Genomic DNA, 22981 nt, shown 5'->3' on the forward strand with positions numbered 1-22981 from the left:
TTAATAATATCATCACAAAAATACGCCAAATGACATCTGTCGTTGTGATCTGTGCGCTTCCGTGTTTTTTAACTTATTACTGAACCAACTGATTGCTTTGTATTACGGACATTATCGAGTTTGCTCTTTGATTGGGTTCAGTAAAGAACCTTATTACTATGTATATGATAAATAAACACTTGGTGATGATGATTATTATTAATTATTTACTATAAAAAATATTTTGAAATTGTCAAATACAGTATATTAGTTTATTAATATACTTAAGTAAAAAATACACACATAGGTAACATTTTTGACGACCTCCGTGGCGGAGAGGCGCACACACCGGTTTTCAAGGTGTGCCGGGCCAATCCTGAGGTCCCGGGTTCGATTCCCGGCCGGGACAATATAGAAAACGATCTTTTCACATTGTCTCTGGTTTGGGTGTGTTGTGGTTCGTCGTTCCCGATTTCCATAACACAAATGCCTTAGCTACTTATTTTGGGTTGGAGTAATGTATGAGATGTTGTCTAATATTAATTTATTTATAATATTTTATTTATTTATATTATTTTATTTATATTTTTTATTTATTTATATTATTTTATTTACTTTATTGGTTACTCTGCAATGCCAAACAACATACAATGTAAAAATATCAAATCATTTTAGACAAATATATTTTAAACTTAGACTCGTCATATCTCAGAATTCCCATATATCACAACATAGCGCTTTAAGTGAATATACCTACAAGTATAAAGCTTTAAAATAAAATACGTTTCATCTTTGTCCGCCGTAGGGCATTTTCTCATAGTAAAGTTCCCAATGTCCTTTAGTTAAAGAACATTTTTCTATAAACCTAAGAAAAGGCACTAACTGATTCCCCTTACTTTGTATGAAGTGGAAATAAAAACACCGCTGGACAATTTAAAACACGATTCTTTTTCAGTGAGAGCTCTATAAAACAGAAAATCTCGGGTTCCAAGAGCGCTGCAAAGAACCACCTAATTAAAATGAAATATGGCACTATCATCGGATTCCAGCCGGGTCATTTTCACGGGAACAAAGGCCCTGCCAGCCGTCTATAGGGCCTTAAGTATAACGAGCCATCATCAGCCCTAAGGGCGAACTTTTAGCGTCAGGCGATGAGACGCACGGCCTTTTAATACGGCTAACTGAAGAGAAAATATTGCCGTAATATAATTAACGTTAAATTGGAATTAGGTTTGGGAACTTTATAATCACTCAGTTTTTGTCCTTTTAGCTTGGAATAATGATGAATAAGACTTGAATATAGTGACACTTCAAATCTTATCTTGGAGAAATGTTAACTGTAAGACATCTTATCGACACTTAGTACTAGGTACAATAATGTTCTAGGAATCACTAATGCTTTGTAACTCACATAGCGTATTTTCTTGATAACGTCAATGTTACGTAATATTTCTTAGAATGTTAATAGGAAAATACAAGATGTGACTTTCACTGAATGACTTTTCAGCGTTAAACTATGCAAATGAATTTTCAGCTTACCAAAATTTCGATAATAATGTTTCTTGTAATAAAACGTTATTAAACAGAAATACCAACACAAATGTGTCATTAGGCTCCACCGCGGCAATTTGTTCGGCTCACCTGAGCTGTGAAGGCAATTTAGTGCGTCAATACGACACCCGAACCTTTACCAGCCTGCTCTGTCACCTCTCACCTGCCGACCCCGGTCGGACGGCACCCCGCGCGGGACCGTCTGACACCGACATGGTTTTAACATTGAGGGGTTAAGTCAATACGTTGTCAGACAGACAGAATTCTTTAGACCTATATTTTACAGAGTCAAAGTAGATTGTTAAACATTGTAGGTATCGTCTTAAAGGTTTCGGGTCATTCCATCGTTTCGGGTGTTACGTTCGTACACACATATTCAACAATTTCATGTATTTTGAAATAGTATTTTAATAATGTTAGTACCTTAATCTGTCCGTTTTTAGTTGTTTTATTTAAATAATAAAGTTTGTACAGCTTAGAATGTAGGATAACGAAAATATGAGTCGAAAAGTGTGCGTTTCGGGCGTTACGAGATTTTGCCTCTATGTTCCGACTGTCGCTGCATTTACTCGAGATTTAGCGAATTTTCTTAAGGAATCATACCTAAAACTTACAGGACTTCTAAAGTATGAAATTTACAAACCATGTAACATACAATCACTGTTAAATAAAACGTTTTACTATTTTTTTATAAATTTTTTCTTTGTTTCGGGTGTTACAATGGTTTTGTTTCGGGTGTTACGAGTACGAAAATTTTACGCGTTTTATCGATAAAATCGGTGTTTTATTAGTATCTAGGTACTACAAAATAAAAAGTACAACAAATAAACACAATTAGAGCGAATTCTGGTTTGAAATTACGAAGCAGCTTTTTTTAAAAAATATACAAAGTTCAAGTTTAATTTTTCCTCAGAATATAGCTTTTTCCATTGTTTTTGGCTTGAAATAGCATTACTTTAATTTCTAATTACGATATTTATTGGAAATGTCAAACATCGACACTTTTTAGCAATACCTTAATTTTAGTGTTAAGTCGACATTTCAAAAAAGTCTTAAATTCAGAAATATGACTCCATTTCCGATTCCAGCGCTAGTGGGAGGTCAAAGGACCCTCACAGTAATACTTTTTCACTTCTCCAAGCAATATACACACAATATCGACACATAAATAATAATGTAATACCCGAAACGTTTCGGGTGTTACAGTTTTTAATCATGAAAGAAACATTCTAAATTAGTATCATGCTCAGATATTAGTTAGTATTTGAAATCATTACTACCATGACCTTACTTTTACCAAATATTGTTAACCTAATCCATGTGTAAGGTACAATAATAAAACAAATATCTGTTTTTCTGTTTCGGGTGTTACATCGCCGAAGTAACAAGAAAACACACTTAAAACTTGATGATTATCAATTTTTTTGGGACTATGACGTTATCTACCAATACTATGATAAATACCCTCTAATCATATAGTGGCAAAACGTTTCACAGATTGATAGTTTTTTTTTTAATCGTATTACTAATAATTAGAGAGAAAATGATCATTCAGACAGTTGACTTAAGTATAGACTTTGAAGACTAATAACTTAAAAATCACTTGTTTCTTTCAGATTTTTTTTGTTGCACATTATAATTTGGAATGTATACTTTCAAAATTCATCAGATTTAATGCGAAAAGAACATATTTAGTTTTTCACCCTCGGTAACATTTGTCATGGAATGACCCTTTCCTTAAAGTATCGTTCTGAGAAGAAGAGCTTTAGCCAAAGAAAAGAGCTAACAAAAAGCGTCTCATCGGTAATAATATTAAACAAGACTTTAAACTCCAAATTAAATTAAGCCCCGTTCCACAAACTCACCAAAATAAAGTTTCGTAAATCTGTTTTCAACTGGTATAATACCATTTGAAGCAAAGTTTTAAGCTTACGTAATGCGAAAAGTAGCTGGACGCTGTGCTAATAGGTTGGGTACAATGTGTGTCACTGTGTTGGACGGATATTTCCTATGCCGCTGCAGAACAGGTTGTATTCCGGATTTGTATGGAAATTAAATGGCGCAGTCGTTCCAAGTCGCGTGGGCGGGTTAGAAATTCGACGCTAGCAATAATTAATTCCAACGATAGTGAAAACAAACAAAAATAACACTACTAAAACACAAGCCGAACAAGTATAGAAAACTAATTACATGTAACACGTATTTCAACTCATTGTTAATTGCATTTGTATATATTCAAGATTAACGTCTGAGAATATTTGCATTTAAGTCAAGATGGACCACTAGTTTCTAAGTTAGTTAAAGTTTCCACCGCTTAAAATTGATCAAAGGTAATTTAAAAGCAACATTTTGAATTAATTTCTATCAAGTCAAGTTTCTATGAACCAGTGTAATCTAAAATTCGTTCGCGGTCTTATCTATCCTGGCAAAACCACGGCTGTAAAAATGCGATAAACTCAACCGAACGCTTTCAGTTTGCGCAGAACTCCAATGATGTCTTCATAAGACGTAGGAGCAGCGGAGTGACAAACTAATAATAAGGTTCATGCTCCGCTTCACTTTATACGGCCTGGCTGGCGGGCGGGCAATCTAGCGGAATAAACAGCTGTGCGGCCACACGAAAGGCCCTCAAGGCGAGCGCCGACTTCCTAGGCCAGGACTTCTCAAAGTGGGATATAGCCCCTTTTTTGAGACCACATTTTCCCCACTTTTACTGTGACTGGGCTAGAAGGTATTACTTTGTTCTGGGGCACAACAAGCGTCTGTCTTAGTGGTTCATTCAAAGTGACTGAAAAGGGTTCATGAATTGGGTGCTCAAGTACTCAACGTCTTAGATGTCAGACTCCATAACTGAGTTTGAACTGGCCACAATTGAGAATGTTACTAGGTATGCAAAATCACTTGAAACCTATGTTACAGTTAAGCTTTTACATTTACAAATACATTAGTTTTTATTTCATTCAAAAATACCCAGTAGTTATGATTTTATAGGCATTCAAAGTTCGCTTAAATATTGAGTCCCGCCGACGGTCACGTGACCCCGTGTGACGTACATTCACAGCGTCCGCTCACTAGAAAACGGATATAAACATACTTAAATATTTTTTTTTTTGTAAATAGAAACTTATTATACATATTAACACCCAGACCCATCACAGAAATTAAAATTGAACCAAACCCAAACTTGATGCGATTGTGTAATTTTATTGCGAATTACCTTCCAGCTCCATCATTAGACCCCGATTACTATATAGAATTAAAATACTCATCAATACAAAACGAACGAGCCCAAACTCGATGCATTTAAGTCGTTTTATTATAGAGTTCCTATGGCCACCTTCCAGCTCCATCATCAGATCAGCTCCATGTCATCATAATATTGCATGGTCATCCAAATCACATGTGTTTGCGAAATTTCAGCTTAATCGGTTGCCTGGAAGTGGGTCTTAATTCAGTTTGCAAGATTCCACCCATACAAATATGAGCCAGTCGTTGTAATATGACGTCACGCGCATTAAATGGCGGGCCGGCCGCCGCCCGCACTTTTAAAATTCAATATCTTGGAAACTAATTGACGTATCGAAATAATTCTTTCACGTGTATTTTTTATTTTTAACAGAGAATACAGAAAGCTAAAAAACAAAATTAGTGAACATTCTTCATTGGTATTCAAATAGATGGATTTTTTTTGTAATCAGTGTGCAAGTTGAATTAAATAATCAGTTCTATGGTCTGCGAAAGATTTTTGATGACATATTTTAACCTTAGGCTTCATACAAGAGGTTCTTTTTTCAAATGTTCTTTCTGATAATCTTAAGGAAAAGGGGCTAATAAGTTTGAGAAGCGCCGTCGTACCTAGAATCTGGAATGTACATCCAGATTCTTGTCCGCAACCGACAATCCCAGCAATCTTCTTAAAGGAAATCCTTCTAGGGAAAAAATAACTGTTACGAAACGGCAATTCTCATGAGGATTTGGGTTTTTTTTTAAATTATTTAATATTTAGGATTTAGAAAAGTTTGGAAGAAATCTAGCTAGTCCATAATAGGAGGCATGTTTTGTAATACAGTATGTAACATTGCGCTCTAGGGCAGTATAAACGTGGAATATCTTCCAGGTCGAGAATCGAATGCTACCGGAGATAACATTTATTCGCTGCGTCAGATCAGAACGCTTGGGATTTATTTCCACGATGGAAACTCACGAGGAACGTAAGCCCTTAGGATAGAACGGATATAAAAATGAATAAAATGCAAATGGAACTGCAGCGTCATAAATATCCGCTCCGTTCCAACTTGATACTGGTATTTTTCTGTGCGCGTGACTTCTTTTACATTTTATCGAATTTTTATTACGTATGTTACCCAAAACTGACTTGATAAAGGTATAAATTCAAGTTAATAAAAGTCAAGTATTTTGCAATAAACGTCCCGATTTCGTTCACATACATTGATGCTGTTTGTACTTCGAATCTTCAAGCGTGTTTATAGTTGCAGTAAATAAATGTAAAATATTTTAGCAGTACCTAAACACATAGATGTTAATACGTTCATAAATTACAAAGCGGGGGTAAGGGTAGGTGGTTCGTTCGTTTCTTTCTCTTGGACGCAATACAAATGCCCTCGGCAACTTTGTGACGTCTTAAAAACTTTGCTCTCCTAAGTTGAATGTTTCATTCCTATCCTACAATAAATAGTAGGTTATTAAAATATGTTTAGGGTCATTCCATCGTTTCGGGTGTTACGTTCGTACACACATATTCAACAATTTCATGTATTTTGAAATAGTATTTTAATAATGTTAGTGACTTAATCTGTCCGTTTTTAGTTGTTTTATCTAAATAATAAGTTTGTACAGCTTAGACTGTAGGATAACGAAAATATGAGTCGAAAAGTGTGCGTTTCGGGCGTTACGAGATTTTGCCTCTATGTTCTGACTGTTGCCGCATTTACTCGAAATTTAGCGAATTTTCTTAAGGAATCATACCTAAAACTTACAGGACTTCTAAAGTATGAAATTTACAAACCATGGAACATACAATCACTGTTAAATAAAACGTTTTACTATTTTTTTATAAAATTTTTCTTTGTTTCGGGTGTTACAATGGTTCTGTTTCGGGTGTTACGAGTACGAAAGTGCAACGCGTTTTATCGATAAAATCGGTGTTTTATTAGTCTCTAGGTACTACGAAATAAGGAGTACAACAAATAAACACAAATAGAGCGAATTCTGGTTTGAAATTACGAAGCAGCTTTTTTTAAAAAATAAACAAAGTTCAAGTTTAATTTTTCCTCAGAATATAGCTTTTTCTATTGTTTTTAACTTGAAATAGCATTACTTTAATTTCTAATTACGATATTTATTGGAAATGTCAAACATCAACACTTTTTAGCAATACCTTAATTTTAGTGTTAAGTCGACATTTTAAAAAAGTCTTAAATTGAGAAATATGACTCCTTTTCCGATGTCAGCATTAGTGGGAGGTCAAAGGACCCTCACAGTAATACTTTTTCACTTCTCCAAGCAATATACACACATTATCGACATATAAATAAAAATGTAATGCCCGAAACGTTTCGGGTGTTACAGTTTTTAATCAAGAAAGAAACATACTAAATTAGTCTCATGCTCAGATATTAGTTAGTATTTGAAATCATTACTACCATGACCTTACTTTTGCCAAATATTGTTACCCTAATCCATGTGTAAGGTACAATAATAAAACAAATACCTGTTTTTCTGTTTCGGGTGTTACATCGCCGAAGTAACAAGAAAACATACTTAAAACTTGATGATTATCCATTTTTTTGGGACTATGACGCTATCTACCAATACTATGATAAATACCCTCGAATCATATAGTGGCAAAACGTTTCACAGATTGATAGTTTTTTTTAAATTGTATTACCAATAATTAGAGAGAAAATGATCATTCAGACAGTTGACTTAAGTATAGACTTTGAAGACTAATAACTTAAAAATTATTTGTTTCTTTCAGATTTTTTTTGTTGCACATCATAATTTGGAATGTTTACTTTCAAAATTCATCAGATTTAATGCGAAAAGAACATATTTAGTTTTTCACCCTCGGTAACATTTGTCATGGAATGACCCTTTACCTAAAATGCTAACAAATTAAAATACTTTAAGTTACTTTTAGATTTCAATAAAAAAAACTGAACTTAATTATACCAATTGCGTCACGTCTTCATTTTTAAAACAGACCCCCAACCAATTGTAATTAATTTTCAGACTCCAGTAGAAATCCTTCTGATTAATAATTAATCAAAGTTCCAATTACAATTATTATTGTTGTCGTAAGCTTTGTTGCCTTTGCCGTTCAGCGAGTACACTTTTATTTTGTACAATAAATAAATGGCATCGTACATAATCCTGTTTAATAATGCTAAAGCGAGAACGAGCTAATAAATCGTAAACAACAAGAAAATGAAACGGCTCCGGTAATAACGTGTAACATAATTGCAGACGCGGAACTAAGTTTACATTAATTATTATTTAAAGATCTCTTAAGTCCGTTGTCTATTATTTACAGTGATGCGAAAATTTTATGTTAGGACTCCGGCAAAGTTTGTTGTTGAGATCACAATCTTGCCGACCTAAATGAGAGTTGCCCAATACCGCACCGTAAACTTTTCCTTTGAAACCAAAATGTTGGATCCATAATTTATTTACCTAACGAAATAACTTTTTTCATGTAAACAAATTACCTAGGTTATCAACCTCTGACACCTTTTATGGAGCTGATAGTGTGCGTATTATCCGATCACCGATTTTAAATAGTTTTCGAAAGTTAGCAAACATTATTTGGACTTATCCTATTATTTGCTAGTGATCCCGAATCAGATCAGAAGAATCAAAATCAGAGAAGATCAAAGTTATTGTAATTCTGATAAAAGCACCGAAGAACTTCTTCATTTATGACTATGACGGAAGTTCGATAGAAAGTTGATTCATAATTTACATAGATTGGTGATTGTTGTAAATTATTGAAAGAAACGTTGAAATCAGAATAACTTTCGGTAGATTCTTTGATATCGCAGATTTCATTTTTGTTCCTATTAATTTCATTACAATCGTGCCGAATTTATTACAGTTTGTTGCCAAATGTTTTCGAGAGGTGCGAACGCATTTATAATTTTGTATCGTGTGTTTTATGTTGCTAAGGGGCATCAAATGCCATTAAATACCATTTATAGACGCTACTTATTGGTTAAGAAAACACGTCAAAACGAATAAACAAATACTAAACGTTCCGTGTCGGTAAGTAATCTTTCTTTCTAATGTGTTGATTCAGACAACGATAAACGATATAACATTCGTCACTGAAATAAGATCGTATAATTGATTACAACATGGGTTAAATCTTATCGCGGTGAACCTAACAGTTTCCGGAATGCTCGATTACACCTCTCACCAACTTATCAAATTCCTCTCGAGCAACGTCGGGTCAGTCGGGTCCAGTCGGCACATTAATGTTTAAAACTATGTCTAAACATTAATGTGAAATGCTTGCCACGCATTGATGTGTAGACGACAGACACATTATTTCGGCAATGTAGCAATTTTCACCACTCGTATGTGGGGTGAGCGACTCTACACTCATCAAAGTCGCAGTATAATATTTTTGTCATTATTTTAGTATAGGTATGAGGTGAGGTGAGATAGTGTATCAGTTCCGCGCCCTGCAATAAAGATTAATATGGAAACTACCGATCGAAGATTAGCCACATAGAAGAGTTATTCGAGTTGTTGGCCTGTCTTGAACAAAGGTTAGGGTTACTATCGATTATTAAAAAGAAATTCAATTCATGAAAACTTGTTTGGTTTCTTGAAAACATTCCAAGATTGTTAGAGAAGACATTCAACTTTCATTATACGAAGTCCAAATATGTACAATGAAATTATAACTCGCAAACAATAGATTTACGTGTTCGCCGATGATTACAGCCACCCTTCCAGCTTGCCCTACGTGACCGGCATACGCACGTTGACGGATGTTAGTAGACTCCGAAACAATAAGGGAACATTGGAGTAGGTACCTCCTACATTCAATAATTCGACGTCCGCTTTCATATTGCCTTTCAATATCGGATAATATTATATTTTGCAATATTATATTGTTGTGCGAGTCATGAACCTTTCAGATCCTTTGTTCGTTCAAACTCTAGCCGAATATTTTCTCAACCGTATCGCAGAATAGGTAACTTCATAAAATTTATTATTTGATGAAGTAATAAAGTTCCTTTGAAGATGACTTGAGATTGTGATTGGTCATCCAATTTCAATAACTGATATGAAATCTTCCAAATCATGAATCTGATTAATTTCGAGAGATGTCTACAATATTGCTGATCGATTTCGCAATTTTTGTGTGCAACTCTTTTTCAAAACATTGCTGAAATTTTACCGTTTCAAGCAATATTAAGCCTGTTCCGAGTATAAATGACACTGTGTTACAGTTGGTGAATTTATACCAACTCTATCCCCTAAAAAGGTTATCTTGGGTCAAAACTTTGCCGATTCAGTGTGTTCCATTATCCCTTTTTCAGCATCAGTGTATTCGTTAGAGGTCCTCGAGACAACTACCTCGATGGAGGGTTGACCGTAGCAACGCTCCGCGTAATCGAGCTGTGACACGGTAGGTAGGTAGGTACTTGAGATAGGTACCGAGATTCAAGTGGTTACTTTGTCTGAAGGTAAAATGTGACATAGGCACACCGGTATTTCCATACGTAACCCTACTCATTTTACTAGAAGTAAAAATGTAATGTTTTAAAACTATAGCCGTTTATTGGACAGAGGTCGAAGTGTGATTCCGAACACTGCATGCTTTTGCAATAACTCTAAAACTATAGTCAAAATGCGCGAAGTCACCTTCAAAGTGTTTATTGACTGGTTTTAGTGTGCCCCTAGATATTAAAAGCTCTTAGGTTGATGAAAAATTGTTAATCTGCAGCACGTCCAGCAACGCGTTGTTTGACGAGGACTTTAGTGCACCATAAAACCAAGTATCTCTACATGGTGTAACCATTTAGGGTTTGTTCTAACTAATATTTATTGTAATCTGTCGACAGGTAAAACATTTTGCCGCGTTATTGAAAAGAGGCCTTATAGTGCATGTGCCGTACACGTGTACGCGGTAGCTTAGCAGACAGGCGGCAGATGTTTAGGCAGTAGGGTAGGTACCTACTAAGCGCCGAGGACTTGGAAAATTCGCGGATTCCACATCGTGGTTCGGTATTCAAGCTGGTTATGCACTTCTTTTTCCTCCTCGGCCCCTCACTGATGAGGACCGCGACCACATAATATAGTGTTCCTCCACAGACAGGTTATGCACTAGCCGCGGGAAAACATGCGGACCTGTTCCATATGACCTGTAAGTAAGCCTTTATACGTCCCGTTGCAGGGCATAGGCCTTACTCCAACTCCAGAGATAGCTCAGGTCACGCAGATAGGCGGAAGGTGCTGACTAGGCTTCACGAATAATACTCGTACCAAAAAATATTAGCAGGAGAAATGTTTTTGCGTGCCATTTGAAACACGAAGATGCTAGTGACAATAATGCCAAGGGTCTGGATGGTCACCCATCTATTAAAGACCGCGGCGTAAGTAACTTTGGTAAGTAAGGGCCGCCGCCATTGTCTCTAAAAATCTGACCGTGCCTGTTGCTATGCCGAACTCGTGTGTGTCTAAATGAATAGCAGGTCAAGTAGCCTACAGAAACATTTTAGCAAGTAGTCAGCTGTAAATTGATAGGTATTTTGTCAAGTCAATTTGCTCTTTTTTAATTAAAAATTATCACTCTAATTACAATCTAATTGGATATGGATCACCATTTCTTTTAATAAAAATCTAATTGTAAATACAAATAGCTAAGTAATCATATTAGTACTTCCCAGTATGCCAAGGGATTTATCCTTTTTGTGAATGGTATCATACAGACCTATCATGAGAAAATCCGAAAACCCACTTTAGATCCATTGTTTTTATTCAAGTGCATTGAAAATGCAGCAGTGGTTTTTACATCAAGTAAAATTATACAAAATACAAGAGGTAAATTATAGTAAAATGTAGACGACTAGAGATGACCATATACCATATACCATATTGTTTACAAGAAAAAGTTTATTTGTATTCCGAATATACAAACGGGCACATAAAAATTACATAACACAATAATAATTTCCTCGTGATATCTATAATTCTGATATGAAATATATTTGCAATGACCATCATCATTGATATGGTTGTTTATTGTAAAACTAATGGTCATAATAATCATTGCATTACCGTCCCAAATAAAGTTAATTAATTTATTTTGTATCAATGAATACAGTAACGAAACGGAAACATTTCTTATATGATTCAGAAGATTTTTGAATCATATAGGATTGGTCCCGTTCCCATTAGACAATGTATGAAAATGCGGACTCTTGTTTTCTTTTGTTAGCTAATCTTGAGGTTATTATTTCTAACAGTGCAAACCAAACCAAAAGCTATCACTAACTAAAACTTAACTTTCTGTTTCATTGTATCTTACTACTACTTAGTGTAATTTGTATTGATACAAAGGATAATTGAATGTTTTGTGGGTAGTCCACATTAATGGGCTAATTCTTACTCTAATTAATGATAAATTAAAGTTTCATGCCAGTAATTGGCTATGTTGATACAACAAGAGGATCTGCAATACCCACACAGTCATCAGCTTTGATTGTTTAGGTACTTACACAACCATCCCGTACGCTCCTTCCCCAATATACTGAAGGTTTGTGTATCTGGGGCCCACTTCGAACACCTGGCCACGCACTATTTCCGCGTTGGGGTTAGTGCCAGCGGCGGCTGCTGCTTCTGCCATCGCGACGCACTCCAGATAACCACCAACGAACTGTTTACTGTAACTTCACCACAGAGCGTTCACTCCAGCACAAAATCTCACACGGCACACTAGATGACAGCGTCAAGAGCTGATAATTATCCTCAGATTTCTAGCAATTAACAAAACAAACTACCTATAACCGACCTACATTATCCACTTGGAACAAATAGTCCACTTGTCACTCGCTTATCATTCTGTTTGCCCGATCGCTTGCCCAACAGTTGGACACTCCCGTACAGACGCAGTACCGTTACAAAAATGAGCCAGCAAGACAATTTATCGTCTGTCCCTGTCCCACAAAGAATTTGGATACATCACTATTCTAATCCAAGCAAAAAGTATCAATATCGTTTTGGCAGAATAACGAACTAGCGTTATTGTTATAGACCATTGCAAATGTAATTTTGGTGAGTTTTTCACGTGAAAACGTGAAAAGAAGCCGTATTTGCTGCAAATTGATGTTAATGGTGAAGTAAAGGCTAAAGATAATCGTCAAAAGTGAAAATTTCCTGAAAAAAGTTGTTCATTTATAATTCAGATGTTAATCGTCCGTGGCCACCCTTATGTGTCTATGGTCAAATTATTTTTTTTGAATGACATGACAGCTGAGCTGCCTGACATTGACATTGCAATTTAACTGACAGACAGTTGTCTCGGTTTTCCTGATGATGATGAGTTGTTTGAATTCTTCAATTTTGTAGGAATAATTGTAGGTAATAACATACTATTTCCCAAAGTTAAGTGGTTCCACGATGTTATTAATTGATATACCCTAACCATTTGTCATAACCACACGCTGTGAGTTTCAGTTTCATGGCATAACTGCCTGCATTCGTAGTTCTAGTGACCTCGTCGTTTGAGTCGAAGGACTATCGTGCGATTTGTTTAGGTATGTCGGTTTGGTCAGTCAGTACAGTTGGGAACAATTACCGATACGTACATTCTGCTGGCCGTAACAGTCAAAGTGGTAGCTGGTGTCCAAAGCAAAAAAAGGTAATACATCACCTGCTAGTACACAATAATTGTGTTTTATAATGTATTTACCTACCTACTATTATTTTTATTTGCTCACAAACCCTTTTTCTTTTCAACAATTGTCTGATTCTGATGTTTGTAAGTTGTAACTTTGTTATTGATTCAATACAACACATAAAAATACACTTCTTGATCTGAAATCTTGATTTGAATAATAGGTAAAATGTTTTTTGTTATTCATTATTTTATTCTAACAATTTAATTGATAAATCGTTGCTAGTGCTACAATCATCATTTTTCCTAATAATTTATTCTATGTTTGCAAATAATCTGAATTATTTACTGCCAATTCTTCTGTTTTGCACTTGCATGACAAAATTTATTTTGTTTTTTAATATTTCAAACACATTACACCTAGTCACAGTTGAAGGTGAGCAGTAACATTGATAGTGTTGGGTACAGAATTATTATTTTGTTTAATATTTTTTTCCTGTAGTCGTAGGTGTCACTTGTTTTTTGAAACCTTCGGTTTTGTGAAACACTGAAGCAGAGAGCTCAACTATTCCTTTGTTACAAAGAGTGAGTTGACCACTAGTGATAGTTGGGAAAAGGGCTAATATCATGCTGATCACATTAGTTTTTGAATTTTATTTCTTAGATTTTGTCAGTGAATATGTTAGGGATGTTGAGAAGATTTCAATACATTTTAAAATTAGTATATCATAGCCACACTAAAATAATTATTTGATAAGCTTATCATAATATTAATGTAACAAAGTTTTATTTTTAAGTTAATGTAAATTGTACCTATCTGATAAATAATATGAAACTGTTATGATAAGCTTATGCATTCAACATCCCTAAGCATAATCAATATGTGAGAGTATTTTACGTCTGCTTATATTTTCAGTGCCTTCATTTATGGTAATTCGAGACCTTATTTAAAAAATATTCACCACTTTATTTACAATACTCATCTTCATACCACAAAGGGGTTTGGTCATTTGGGTTCAATCATACATCGAAATGTAAGAATTATTTAAATGCTTTTTGTAATTTAATTTGCATGCTTTTATTTATTGCTATATTAGTTACTAAAAACCTAAATGTGACTAACTTTTGCACTCTTGAAAAAGTATATTATTATAGTAGAAATCACTATTATAACACTGTTAACATTACATTGTAAAATTGTAATTAATAAAACAAAAATATCTACCTATTTTCTTAACATTATCTTTATGCACAAAAATTGCACTAAATAAGTTACAATTTATTTTTAAACAGTATTCCTTCTGTAGATTCATTATACCTACTAAAACTACTAAACAGTAGCTGGAGTAATTTGTAAATTTTTTGCGAATGTTTTGCTAATGTGTGTTGACATTTGACAGCACAACTGCGCGATGTCAGCCGAAACGCCGCTGCAGTCAGCTGACGTGCTGCACACGCCAGCGTATCTCTCCTGGAGGAAGCTTCAGCTCAGCCGCGCTAAACTCAAGGCCTCCAGCAAGACTTCAGCCCTTCTGTCTGGGTTTGCCATGGTAAGTTTAAGAATGTTTATGTAATTGTTATACAGGGTGTGGTTTTGTAAAACAACGCCTATCTCAGGGGTTGTAGTATACACGTGTATGTGTGTGTGTACGGTGTATATGAGTTGTTCCAAAAATCTATTAAGGGCGTCCGCTAAAACTCGCGCCGTGTGCGGATACGATCTCAAGCTCTATGATAATAATACCGATATAGTTAAAATCGCTTCTTTCTTTCTTACTATAAAAGGCTTTAGGATACCAAGGTTAAGAATACTATATGTCCCGGTAATTAAGTAGATAAAATTGTTTTGGCAGCTCAATGGAGTAAGGTCGATTAGGCTCCCGCGCTGTAGCAAGAACACTAGGAGGACAATATTATAGGCGAGACAATAAAAACAAAACAATCTGCCACAAAATGTTTTTCCTCAATTGATTTTGAAGGCACGTTCGCCGTTCGTTATACCTTGAGGTCCCTTGAGGAATACATCCTTTTCTGATAGGTGACCTGACACCGACTACAAAAAACTTATTCACCACAGGTCGCCATGGTCGAAGTGCAGCTGAACCCGCCCCAATCGACCGCGGTGCCCACCGAAATGCTCGTGGCCTTCACGGTATGTACCACTCTCCTAGTCGCGGTGCACATGCTGGCTCTTATGATCAGCACATGCATCCTGCCCAACATTGAAGCCGTGGGCAACCTGCACAGCGTCTCCTTAGTCCACGAATCTCCACACGAGAGGCTCCACTGGTACATCGAAATCGCTTGGGCCTTCTCCACGTTGCTGGGACTCATACTATTCCTTGTAGAAATAGCCATATTATGCTGGGTCAAGTTCTACGATTTAAGCGCGACAGCAGCCTGGTCGGCTTGCGTCGTGCTTATACCAGTCATGATAGTCTTCCTTGCATTCGCTATACATTTCTACATGTCCCTCGCGACGCACAAATACGAAGTCACAGTCACAGGGATCAAAGAGCTGGAGATGCTCAAAGAACAAATTGAAATGGAAAATGACGCTCGCATGAACAATCTCAGCTTGTCAGACCAGGGTCGTATCGTCTGATCGTGTTTTTTATCTCATGTCTTCTTTTGGAATGTTATTATTACTTGTTAATGTTAATATTATACAAATAAAGTTATACAATTTATTTAAGTTTAAGATGCATATTTAGGCCGTGTGAGTTACGAGTACGAGGGGTATCATTATTAAGCGCGAAATGGAAATTATAAGTAATCGAATCATGTATTTGTATAACGTGACAGTACATTCAAAGCTTTGTTCATACAGGCTGTCTCAAAAAATGTTTCCAATTAGCTCGTGACTTAAGTACGTTAAAGTATTTTAAAGATTATAATTATAAGGTGACAAATGTTTTAATGCATTAGATTCTTCTTGACAATTCAAATTATTTTAATTACGAATTCAATACTTTTAAGTGGTTGAAAGATCCTCTGTAAAAGAGAACGACGACAAAAGCTTGATTCTACTGCTGTCTTCCGCATGACACTATTTTAGGGACACGCTGTATAACGCGTTATTCCCATGGGGCAGTTTTACATGTATCTTTATTCTATCCTTCGATAGTGATGGATGGGACGTAAAATACGTATTTCCAATGTTATGCCATGGCCAATGTATAAAATTATTGTACTTAGAATATAGTTTGTACTTATTCGAACCATTTACTTACGATTTAATTCAAAGCTTATTTATTACGTGGATAGTTGAATTTATTTTACCTTACTTTTATAGTTATTATTATAATCTCACAATAGACATATTATGCAAAGATGATTAAGTAAAGCTATACTTATTCTTGTTTTTTGACATGACAACGAATCTCACAGTGTTGATGTCTCGTTTATGTGCAATAGAGCAATTGAATATTATTGTTCCTAAATATTGCGAAATGCAAAAAATAATTAATATGCGACAAGTTGTGTGAGTCAGTAATTAATAAAGACAAACAAATTACTTATGTTAGGTACTTCATTGAAACAGGTGGTACTTTTATGGTTTAATACTATGTAATTTTACTGTTATTTGTGTGTTCGCGTTTTTTCTAGACCTTTCCTTATATTATTACAGGGATGTTATCACCTCTCATGACATTTTGTAGTAAAATATGTAGCACTATCCAAGCCCCTATTAGTAGCCGGTTGAAGGGATATTCGGAATTCAATAGATATAATTCTGTATGGATTTCTAAAGATCTATCGTTCATGCGATATTATCACTTTCAAATTGAATCAATTTCTTTTCATTCTTATACAATAATTATGTAATGTGTCTATCTAGAATTCGTCTAAGCCTTATTAATTAATATTTAGCTAAGACATCTTTTAATTACAGATTACAGTGCCTTGGACATCATTTTTAATTAGTGGGCATGTAGCTAATAATTTGAGACATGTTGATACTTTGCTTGACATTGAGAATTATCTTGTGAAACCGATATTTTATTTATGTGGTAATTTAATTAAAGAGAGACCGTACCTTTTAAATAAACGCTAGCAACTGTGACAGCAGCCGGAATATTTATTATGCTTTTATTTACTTTCATCTGTCCAGTGCCTGTAGTCAAAGTAACATTCGCAACATATTCAAATTCGTACGTAATCGCTTGGCTACGTAACTGTTGTGTATTAAAGAATTTAGCACGATACTATGCATAGGAGGCTGGTCGACGATTTTCGTACAATTTGTAAACTTAATCTCTATTTGTTACAAGTATTTCGCTTGGCCATTGTGATTGCTTCCTTTTAGTCTTCTTCCCTTTAAGTTTACGATCTTTTCATAACATATAGACGACTTATTGTCTGACCCATCAGTCTTCTGGTTGAGTCAGATGTGCGTGACCTCCCATTGTTCCTATTACGGCTCAATAAATGATTTAAAGCCAACGAGCTTGACATACCACACTCGTTAGCCCAATAATGAATACATGTAAAAAACTGGCAATCATTAGATCATAAAGATGTTGGTTTGGTGCCTAAATTTAGCCATGGTCAATTCGGCTAGCTACTTATTAAGGAAAATCGGTTGTAAAATCATTGTATTTGCCAAAAACCTAATTTAAGTTCTGCTAAGATTGTAAAAAGGCGACACAATGAGGATCAGTACTGTTGTAGAAAATGCAATAAAACTAGTATCTACGTTAATCTTTAAGACATAAGAAAGATATATCTTTTTGAATTATCCAAATCGGACCATTACTTACGAAGATATTAAGTAATAAACATAGGCCGTTTTTGCCGCTAAAAGTCAACGTACGCAGGGCCGCGTGACGTCACTATATCCGAATCGAGCGCAGCCGGCGTACTATAAGGATGGAAAATATTTTTTTCCAGCTAAACTATCAGTTTTAGAAAAAACTTTTAATAACATTTATTCATCAAAATAAAGTAACCTATCGACCAGTAATTTTTAAAAATAAAAATTGTGAAAAATAAGCATCGCTATGTCCAAAAACCACATTTTCATAGGATTCGATGCAATGCGGAGACGCGGTTGGGGTGAGTGTAACTTAATGATTGTTTGTATTTAACATAATAATACATAATATGATGCTAATACCCAGTTTCTGGCCTGGGGGGGGGGGGATAAGTCATACCCAGCTTATAGCCTGGGGGGAGGGGCAAGCCTTACCCAGCTTCTGGCCTTGGTGGGAGGGGGGGAAAGGCAAGTCATACCCGTTTTCTGGCCTGGGGGGGGGGGCAAGCCTTACCCAGCTTCTGGCATTGGTGGGAGGGGGGGAGAGGCAAGTCATACCCAGTTTCTGGCCTGGGGGGGGGTATAAATCATACCCAGCTTCTGGCCGAGGGGGAGTCATACCTAGCTTATGCTTATGGGCTGGGGGGGAGGGGCTAGCCTTACCCAGCTTCTGGCCTGGGGGGAGGGGGGGGGGTCAAGTCATACCCAGTTTCTGGCATTTCTGTCATGGGGGGGGTGTCATACCCAGCTTCTGGCCGAAGGGGAGTCATATCCAGCTTATGCATATGGCCTGGGGGGAGGGGCAAGTCTTAACCAGCTTCTGGCCTGGGGGGAGGGGGGGGGTCAAGTCATACCCAGTTTCGGGCCTGGGGGGGGGGGGGGTGTAAATCATATCCAACTTCTGGCCGAGGGGGAAGTCATGCCCAGCTTATGACCTGCGGAGAGGAGGGGGGCGGGGGAGTCATACCCAGCTTCTAGGCTAAGATTAAATAGATTTCCAGGAGGGAGCAGCTGTCCTTTCCTGCAGCAGCTGGCCCGCCCATGGGAACGGCGAATAGATAGGTAGGTACGTTGGTTTAACTCAGAAAAACAAAATAACAGGTAGGTATTGCGTGTACATCGAAATGATCTTCATAGCAATGTCTTGTAGCCTAGGCAAAGTGTATCTGCCTCAGCTATACCGTATTGTTAGAAGTAAATAAATTAATACTTATACATTTTTATATTTTACTTGGACGAAGATATGACTCTAACAACACTTATGAACACTTTATTTGAATAAATCACCAAATATACCACTGCGGAGACCCCAATCGCGTCTCTGCGTTCCATTGAATCGTATGAGCGTATGGATTTTTTGCGTTATTTATCACAATTTCTATTTTTAAAAATTACCTATCGATAGCTTACTTTATTCTGATGAATAAATGTCATTACAAGTTTTTCTCTAAAACTGATAGTTTGGCTAGAAAAAAATATTTTCTATCCACGCAGTACGCCGGCAGCGTTCGGATCGGATATAATGACGTCATCGTCCCCGCGCCGGGCGGTCAGTGAACTTTTTTAGTAATTTGGCCATAACTTCGTCATTTTTTGTCGTAGAACAAAAATTTTTGGACTGTTTATTAAGGATTTCTTAGCCCTATAAATCTGCATTCACAGCTAAAAATAGAAATGATCCTCATTGTCACGTGTCCTTTATTCCCGTATGCCACCCCATCATTAATTGTCAACGGGGTGGCATATGATACTAGATTAGTCGTGCGTGTCACCTCATGGTGCATGTTGTATGTTACCATAACACTAAGCATAGAATTCGACTTGCTTTTATATCTAGTATAAATTCTGTTGTACAAATAACGTAGAAATACTGTTTTTTGTAAGTTTTTATTAAAATTGTGCCTTTTAATGACTGAAGCAATCATCAGGTTTAAGATGTCCGGTGTATTTAAATTACTAAGACAAATTTTGTTGGCATGTACCAATTCGTCATATTAAAATCAAGCAATAATATTGATGTAATGATTGTATTTTATTTAAACCAATAAAATAAGGTACTCTGTGATATATTAATGACTTGTATTAAATCAATTTAAATTTAGTATTTAAGACATATTTGTTCATATTAAGTAGTGTCTACATACAATTTTATAGCTAATAATAATAATATGCCTATGTATAATATTCAATTGTATACATACCTACTTAATTGTTTTGTTAACCGAAAACCTAATACATTTGATCTATACAAAATTTGAGTTTTTTATCTATTTCACCTATCTTTTGATTTAGCCAAAATTCACTTTCCTCTAAAATTTTTCTAGAATCTTGTAGCCCTTCCTGAAAGTAAAAAAACAAACAAATGAAATACATTACATGCAATCCAATACCATAATAATATTATGCTGTATTGAGTGAGTAGCGTTTACTATCTTTATGTAGTTGCCTAGAGGTACTTAAAAATTCGTGAACTTCATTATCATGCCGATTCTTTATAGGTACAGCTTATTTATTAACAGTCAAGTAAAAATGTTTATGTAAGCGCGTGTATTCACAATCACGACCACAGAAACCACGACATACTGGTAAGTAGGTGGTCTAGCTAAAAGGGCTAAACACTACTTTTGTTTCCAAAAAGTAGTCTGCCTGTAATGCTAGTATACAAACCTCGCGCTGGTCTATTCCAATTTAATCACCCAGGTGGTCAAAGTGGCACTTTGGTGCCCTTTGGAACCCTTTAGGTGATCAAAGGACACCAAAGTGTCGCATGAAGTCCACATTGATCACCCAGGTGATCAATCAGTGTTTAGAGAAAGTCTTAGCACTATACTCTCTTTAATTCTCGTAGAAAGATTACGATTCTGTTACTATCCCTTTTCCTCGTACTTAAAAGACTTACCTACAAGTATTTCATATAAGTAACTTACCGGTGGTATGGAATACTCCGTGGGTCGTTCGCAGCACTGGCGTATGATGATGTCCGACACCTTGGACTTGACGCACACGTTGTGGACCCAGCAGCCTTCCTGCAGCTGTCCCGTGTGCATGTGGTAGAACCGGCCTAGCCCGTGTTTGATGTTGCTCTCCCAATGCCCTTCGTAGCGGTTGCCGTTCTCTAGTTTATAAGAAAGAATTGACAGTTAAAATGATGCTTCGTAAAACCTACTGTACCTACTTACCTACTTAGATTGAAAACCGTTGTCATTTCCTTCACAATTTGTTTGTTACTTATTGCCAATCGCAGAAACAGCATTTAAAAGATCGGTGAAAGATTCACGTGTCTGTTCGCCTAATTTTACGTAGATAAACAAGTAATCTTCAAAGGACAGTAAGAACAAATGCCTTTCTAATATTAGTCCCATATGCCGATTACTTACTAGAGTAAACAAACAGCATTGCTTCAGCATTCAGCTTTTATCTCGGAAAAATAGGAAATATTAGGTTTGTTTACCCACTTAATTAACGTTATCTAAATCTAATCAAACAAAGACCGTCTATGCGGATTGCGGAGTTATCGGAAATTACACAATAGACTGACCGAATTGTTTAGTAGGGAGGCTCTGTATCGTTGATATAATTAAATAGGACATCTAATAAAAATGGAAGTCCTACGCTCGTCCTTGGTTTTGAACATGGTATAAGTACCTACAGTAAAGGACGATTTGAAAGAAAAATAACTCACCCTGTATAAACATACCAAGCCCCTCCCTCTTGCTCATGTTCCAATAACCCACGTAAAATGTTCCATTCTTGTACCACATCTTGCCATACCCGTGTCGCTGGCCCCTTTTCCAGTAGCCAAAGTAAACGTCCCCGTTCTCATAGTACCGCCACCCAATCCCCTCTGGCTTGCCACGTATCCATTCACCACGGTATTCTAAACTATAGGTTCCATTTTGATTTTTGTGGCTGAGCGTCCCAAAACCATGTCTACAGAAATATCGAGATATCTGATCAGGGATAACGTAATTCAACAAAATTGAAATAAATGAAACAAGTAGGTACTTTCTTTACCTACCTGAAACCTTTATACCAGTCTCCTTCGTACAATTTTCCAGTGATTGTATGAAATAAACCTTTGCCTGAGAAAATACAAAAGCATTTTGCAGAGCGAGATTTGTATTGAGGAGAGAAAAAAAGTCCATCGCTGGACAAAGGCCCCACATTAGGCTGTTTTATTTAGTTTTCCGTTTGTCGCATCCAGCTTCTGCCAGCGAGCGAATTTTTGCAAGTTGCCACTCAGCCTAGCTGAAGGACGTTCTACACTACGCTCATGATAAATTAGCACAGCAAGTGTTCACCTTCTTTCAAGTCTTTATTCCATTCACCAACATATTTATCAAACCTCGACGTAAATATTGAATGGTGTAAGCCGTTCTTGACTGCTTTCTTTTCGGAAGCAATTAATAACGGCGTGAAGTTCCTAGGTTTCCTATAAAACGGCATGATTTAATTTAAAATATCGGTAAAGCTAACTTATTTGTAAACATCTAAAATTATTTTGAAACATGTCACGATTGTCACGGCAAAGTGTTGTGCGCCATGTCATTGAAACTCTTTTGTATTATTTTAAGAATCAAAGAACCCGGATCCAAGGAACCACAGGAGACACACACTGAGCAAGTGTGTTCTTACATTACGTTACCGTAATACCAAACAAAAAAAATCGGTTGATAACACGCGGTATAAAAATGAAGCAAGTTCTAGTAGAATAAATAAAAACAAAAAAAAATAGCTATAAAATGACTACCTACAAGTGTTTAGCTAACCCTCCTCTGAACACCCTGTATATTAACTACAAATCGATACGAAGTAGCAGGCACAGC

General features: G+C 36.2%; 3 protein-coding genes across 6 annotated transcripts in view; 1 reads left to right on the top strand and 2 right to left on the bottom strand.

Moving 5' to 3' along the window:
• LOC135072001 (mitogen-activated protein kinase 1) overlaps nucleotides 1–12697 on the bottom strand; it is a 44103-nt gene extending 31406 nt beyond the window's left edge. Inside the window, exon 1 of the mRNA XM_063965920.1 lies at nucleotides 12282–12697. Coding sequence (XP_063821990.1) covers nucleotides 12282–12409 — 128 coding nt within the window. The 5' untranslated portion in view covers nucleotides 12410–12697. The remainder of the gene's footprint in view (nucleotides 1–12281) is intronic.
• A 376-nt stretch (nucleotides 12698–13073) lies between these two features.
• LOC135071992 (calcium release-activated calcium channel protein 1) lies at nucleotides 13074–16896 on the top strand. 4 transcript variants are annotated; one of them, XM_063965908.1, is made up of 5 exons: nucleotides 13334–13423; nucleotides 13902–13984; nucleotides 14316–14433; nucleotides 14800–14949; nucleotides 15477–16896. In XM_063965908.1, exons 4-5 carry the CDS (start codon nucleotides 14812–14814, stop codon nucleotides 16002–16004), a joined length of 666 nt encoding a protein of 221 aa, XP_063821978.1. In that variant the 5' UTR covers nucleotides 13334–13423; nucleotides 13902–13984; nucleotides 14316–14433; nucleotides 14800–14811; the 3' UTR covers nucleotides 16005–16896. The 4 variants fall into 4 exon arrangements, with proteins under 4 accessions (XP_063821976.1, XP_063821978.1, XP_063821977.1 ...); XM_063965907.1 differs by lacking the exon at nucleotides 14316–14433; XM_063965910.1 differs by lacking the exon at nucleotides 13902–13984 and having other exon boundaries at nucleotides 13339–13423.
• A 3317-nt stretch (nucleotides 16897–20213) lies between these two features.
• LOC135071994 (MORN repeat-containing protein 3-like) lies at nucleotides 20214–22906 on the bottom strand. Its single transcript, XM_063965912.1, has 5 exons — nucleotides 22457–22906; nucleotides 22174–22237; nucleotides 21838–22085; nucleotides 21083–21270; nucleotides 20214–20495 (listed from the first exon to the last, which is right to left on the bottom strand). The coding sequence occupies exons 1-5, from the start codon at nucleotides 22599–22601 to the stop codon at nucleotides 20385–20387; spliced, it is 756 nt and encodes a 251-aa protein (XP_063821982.1). The 5' UTR covers nucleotides 22602–22906; the 3' UTR covers nucleotides 20214–20384.
• Nucleotides 22907–22981: the final 75 nt, after the last annotated feature.

This window comes from Ostrinia nubilalis, chromosome 5 (assembly GCF_963855985.1).
Source record: "Ostrinia nubilalis chromosome 5, ilOstNubi1.1, whole genome shotgun sequence".
NCBI lineage: Eukaryota > Metazoa > Arthropoda > Insecta > Lepidoptera > Crambidae > Ostrinia > Ostrinia nubilalis.

Coding starts and splice junctions, on each gene's coding strand:
- LOC135071992 (XM_063965906.1), top strand. CDS start 13,322: ATGTCGGTTTGGTCAGTCAGTACAGTTGGGAACAATTACCGATACGTA. Junction 13,424..14,799: donor GGTGTCCAAAGCAAAAAAAG/GTAATACATCAC, acceptor GACATTTGACAG/CACAACTGCGCGATGTCAGC. Junction 14,950..15,476: donor TTCTGTCTGGGTTTGCCATG/GTAAGTTTAAGA, acceptor TATTCACCACAG/GTCGCCATGGTCGAAGTGCA.
- LOC135071994 (XM_063965912.1), bottom strand. CDS start 22,601: ATGCCGTTTTATAGGAAACCTAGGAACTTCACGCCGTTATTAATTGCT. Junction 22,238..22,456: donor GAATAAAGACTTGAAAGAAG/GTGAACACTTGC, acceptor GTATTTTCTCAG/GCAAAGGTTTATTTCATACA. Junction 22,086..22,173: donor GACTGGTATAAAGGTTTCAG/GTAGGTAAAGAA, acceptor ATATTTCTGTAG/ACATGGTTTTGGGACGCTCA.